Here is a 4,074-nt window from a genome sequence, read left to right on the forward strand (position 1 = left end):
ACACGACAACAAATAAAGCTTCCGCAATGAAAGTATTATCAAAAATTAATCACTTTTCCTAAAAATGACTTAATCAAATCGGTTTCCTAGAAATATCCATGACGTTAAGGTGTGGCAATGGCGGTATGCATGTCTAGGATTGGATCCGAAGGGAGCTTGGTACTTAAGCAGTCCGATGGACTCACCACCTCTTTTCCGGTTTCCTACCTGGTGCACAGCTTCCATTCACTTTAACCTATAATGAAATTATCTTTTAAAACACTAAATAAGTTTTTCTGGACCAATAATATAAAATGTTTTGAATGCTTCGATGTGGCATGTCGGATCCGACCATAACATCTGGGCCAGGTTTGGGGTGCTACAAAAAAGGTTGCTCTTGAATTGAAGCAATGCAGAACTCTGTTCGGGATGACATAAATGTGTTGGAGGAAGAGGCAAAGAAAGGGATAGCAATGAAGAGTTGAAGAAGCCCAAAAGAAAGCATAGGATTAAATATACCATCTTTCTCTTATGAAGCGAATAGAAAAAAGATGAACAAAGAATTTGGTTGTGGAGTGTCTTATATAAGTTTGAAATGGAAACAATTCCCTTACCAATTTATGCCATTCGTCAACTCATTGAGTACCCTTTTTGTTTTATTTCTCTTTTTCTTAGACACATCCAGCAATGGCCGGACATTATCACTCCATTTGGCATTATCACTCATAAGGTTTCCTTAAAATAAGTTAATTTAGAATAAATTTAACATGTGTCTTGATTTGATTTGCTAGTCTTTTACTTGCACGACACAGTTACAATCCAATTTTATGTTCTGAATTAATATTTAATACACCAACACTATGTCTATGCATTAATTTATATATTATAAATGCATTAGTATTTTTCCATGACTTATATTCTAACCAAATAATTAGCCTAATGTTGAATTAGATGAAACGGTTACCATTGTTGGGATTCAAACATTTGTTGGATTTTACTTTGTTAAGTAGATTTATATCAACCAACATAATTAAATTCGAATTAAATCGTTGACAATCTTTATAATGTGCCTTGCAATATGGTTTCTAGTGTTGAACTGTTGGTACATCCCTTTCTTTTTTATTTATAATATATAAAAATACGAATTTAGAAAAAAAATTGAACTTATGAAAATTGTTGGAAATTGGCCTACATGCAGCATGTGAAGAAGCCAAAGTTTCAAGAAGCAGCCCAAGCCATGCATGTAGCTGTAAAGAAAAGAAAAGAGATCAAACTGTTGTATTATTATCGGGTGAAGTATGCATCTTGAACCAGAAAAGATGGCCATGCAGCTCATGAAAATTCATGCACACAAGAATTCATGCATAAGTTGTCTGGGTAAAGTACGTGCAACTGAAGATGTTAATGCTACTGTTTCATCTCAGTTTCATTTTGTTATTTTTTAACAATGTTTTTGTAACTTAGTTCATTTTGAATTATGTTTGGATGACAACTTGGTGTAACTTGATCATCAAAGAGCTGGTTACCAGCTTTGTTCAAGTGTACAAGTTATTTTATCAAGTTTCCATGTAATTAGTGGTATTAGGTAAGCATTAGGTGATGTTGTTTTTTTTTTTTACTTTTTGATCAGTCAATGATTGATATATGTAATGGCCTTGAGTCAAAGTTTCTTTTGAATGAAATCATCAGATTTTACTTCCATATGCTCCACTTCTATTTGCCTTCAAAATTCTGTTCTCTATTCCTGCAAGAAGCTCAAAGCTTGAATTTTCCAGCATTTTTCCTTCATTCTTTATTCAGGTATAATATACTGTTGTTAAAGTCCAAATTGAAGTTCTTACTTCATTCGATTAAAGAGTGCCAAATCTCCAATGATTGGTATCAGAGCTCATTTCTTAGTAGACCTGTCATATTTCAACATTCAGAACAATGGCTACATCAGGCTTCTCACCAGCTGCACCACCAGTCTTCAATGGAGAAGGCTATCACATATGGGTGGTTAAAATGAAGACCTACCTACAGGCATTCGACCTATGGGAGGTGGTCAACTCAGATATTGAACCAGCACCACTCAGAGCCAACCCAACAGTGGCCCAAATGAGGCAGCATACTGATGAAAGGACTAAGAGGCACAAAGCTATGTCATGCATTCAAAACTCTGTGTCAGATGTGATCTTCACAAGGATTATGGCTTGTGAGACACCAAAACATGACTGGGATAGACTGAAGGAGGAGTTCAAAGGTACAGAAAGAACAAGGTAGCAACAACTTTTGAATCTCAGAAGGGAGTTCGAGAACTTGAAGATGAAGGAAGAAGAAACTGTCAAGCAGTATTCAGACAGAATTATGGCTATAGTAAACAACATAAGGCTCCTTGGTGAGCAGTTTAATGAAGCAAGGATAGTGGAGAAGGTGATCTCAACCTTGCCTGAAAGGTATGAGGTAAAGATATCACCCCTTGAAGACTCAAGAGACCTGACCAGCATCTCTTTAATAGAGCTGATCAATGCTCTATATGCACAAGAGCAAAGGAGAGCTAGCAGACAGGAAGAGCACCAAGAAAGTGCCTTTCAAGCCAAAGCCAAGTCTACTTTGAGCACCTCTACCTACAAAGACAAGAATACCTGGTCAAACGAGCCTAAAGCAGATGGTGCAAGAAGATATCCACCCTGCCCACACTGCAAAAGGGTAAGTCATCCGAGTAAAGTATGTTGGTTCAGGCCTGATGTGCAGTGCAGATTCTACAAGAAGATGGGTCATGTAGAAAGGGTTTGCAAAAACAAAGGCAGACCAAAATACAACCAACCCCAGTAGCCAAGAGCTGAAGCTCAAGTAGTAGAAGAAGACAATGACCAAGAAGAACAAGTTTTTGCAGTTTCTTACTCAGCTGCAAAAGGAAAAGCCACAAATGGATGGTTGATAAATAGTGGTTGCAGAAACCACATGACCCCTGATGCTGACAATTTTAAGTCAATTGACAGAAGCTTCAAAACAAATGTGAAGGTCGGAAATGGACACTTCATCAAAGTTGAAGGCAAAGGAGATGTGCTGATAAACATTCCTACAGGTACTAAACTTGTTACAAATGTCTTGTTAGTGCCTGAAATTGATAGAAATTTGCTTAGCATTGCTCAACTGCTTGAGAAGGGCTATTCAGTTGTATTCAAAGGCAAAGAATGCCTGATTAGTGATCCTAGTGGATCCAAGCTCATGACAGTAGCTATGATAGAAAAAAGTTTTATTGTAGACTGGAATAAGAGTCCAGATAGTGCCTACACAGCTGCTGCAGATGAATCCAAGCTGTGTCACAAGAGGATTAGTCATGCCAACTACATGTCAATGGCTTAGCTAACCAAAGAAGATTTGGTTAAAAATTTCACTAATTCAATTGAGAAAGAAAGGAAACTTTTGACACTCAAAGAGGTGCATGATATGCATGGGAACCAATCATCTACTTAGATAAAAGAATTAAAGGCACATGTAACTAGCTTGAAGCTTGAGTTGAAATCATTGCAAGCAACTAACAGAGATATGGCGGAGCAGTTAGAGAACAAAGCAAGTGAAGCAGAAAAACTGGGAAAGCAAAATATAGGACTTTAATCCCGCATTTCAGAACTCAAAATAATGTTAGAAAAGAGAGAAAAAGAAATTTTTATTCTCACGAAAAAAACTTGAGGATGATAACAGTGAAATATTGTCTGGTATGGAGAACTTGATTGCACAGGAAAATAATCTACTATCAGAGAAAGAGACGTCGCAAGCTGAGAAGGCTCTGTTAAAAGAAAATTTTGCATTTGAAAGTGATGAAGCATCAAATCAAGTACAAAGGTTAATGGATGAGGCAAACACATTGTAGCAGCAGCTGGAATCTCTTCATATCCAGAAGGCAAAACTAGAACTGCAGTTTGAGAGAAAGAAACAAAAGTCATCCGAAAGATTGAATGAAATGGAGAATAAAAAATCGGAGTTGAAGCAAATGGTCGAGGACCTTCAAAGAGATTTAGAAGCAAAAGGAGATGAGAAAAATGATTTAGTGAACCAAATCATTAGAGAATGCTTAAAGAACAAGAGTTTGCAGCATGCAAACGAAGGAGG

At 37.0% G+C, this 4,074-nt stretch overlaps 1 protein-coding gene across 1 annotated transcript; it reads left to right on the forward strand.

The window, feature by feature from the left end:
• Positions 1-2,283: 2,283 nt before the first annotated feature.
• Positions 2,284-3,327, forward strand: LOC107948004 (uncharacterized). Its single transcript, XM_016882492.1, has 2 exons — positions 2,284-2,667; positions 2,794-3,327. The coding sequence occupies exons 1-2, from the start codon at positions 2,284-2,286 to the stop codon at positions 3,325-3,327; spliced, it is 918 nt and encodes a 305-aa protein (XP_016737981.1).
• The last annotated feature ends 747 nt before the right edge of the window (positions 3,328-4,074 follow it).

The sequence above is a fragment of the Gossypium hirsutum genome, chromosome A04 (assembly GCF_007990345.1).
Source record: "Gossypium hirsutum isolate 1008001.06 chromosome A04, Gossypium_hirsutum_v2.1, whole genome shotgun sequence".
Taxonomy (NCBI): Eukaryota; Viridiplantae; Streptophyta; class Magnoliopsida; order Malvales; family Malvaceae; genus Gossypium; species Gossypium hirsutum.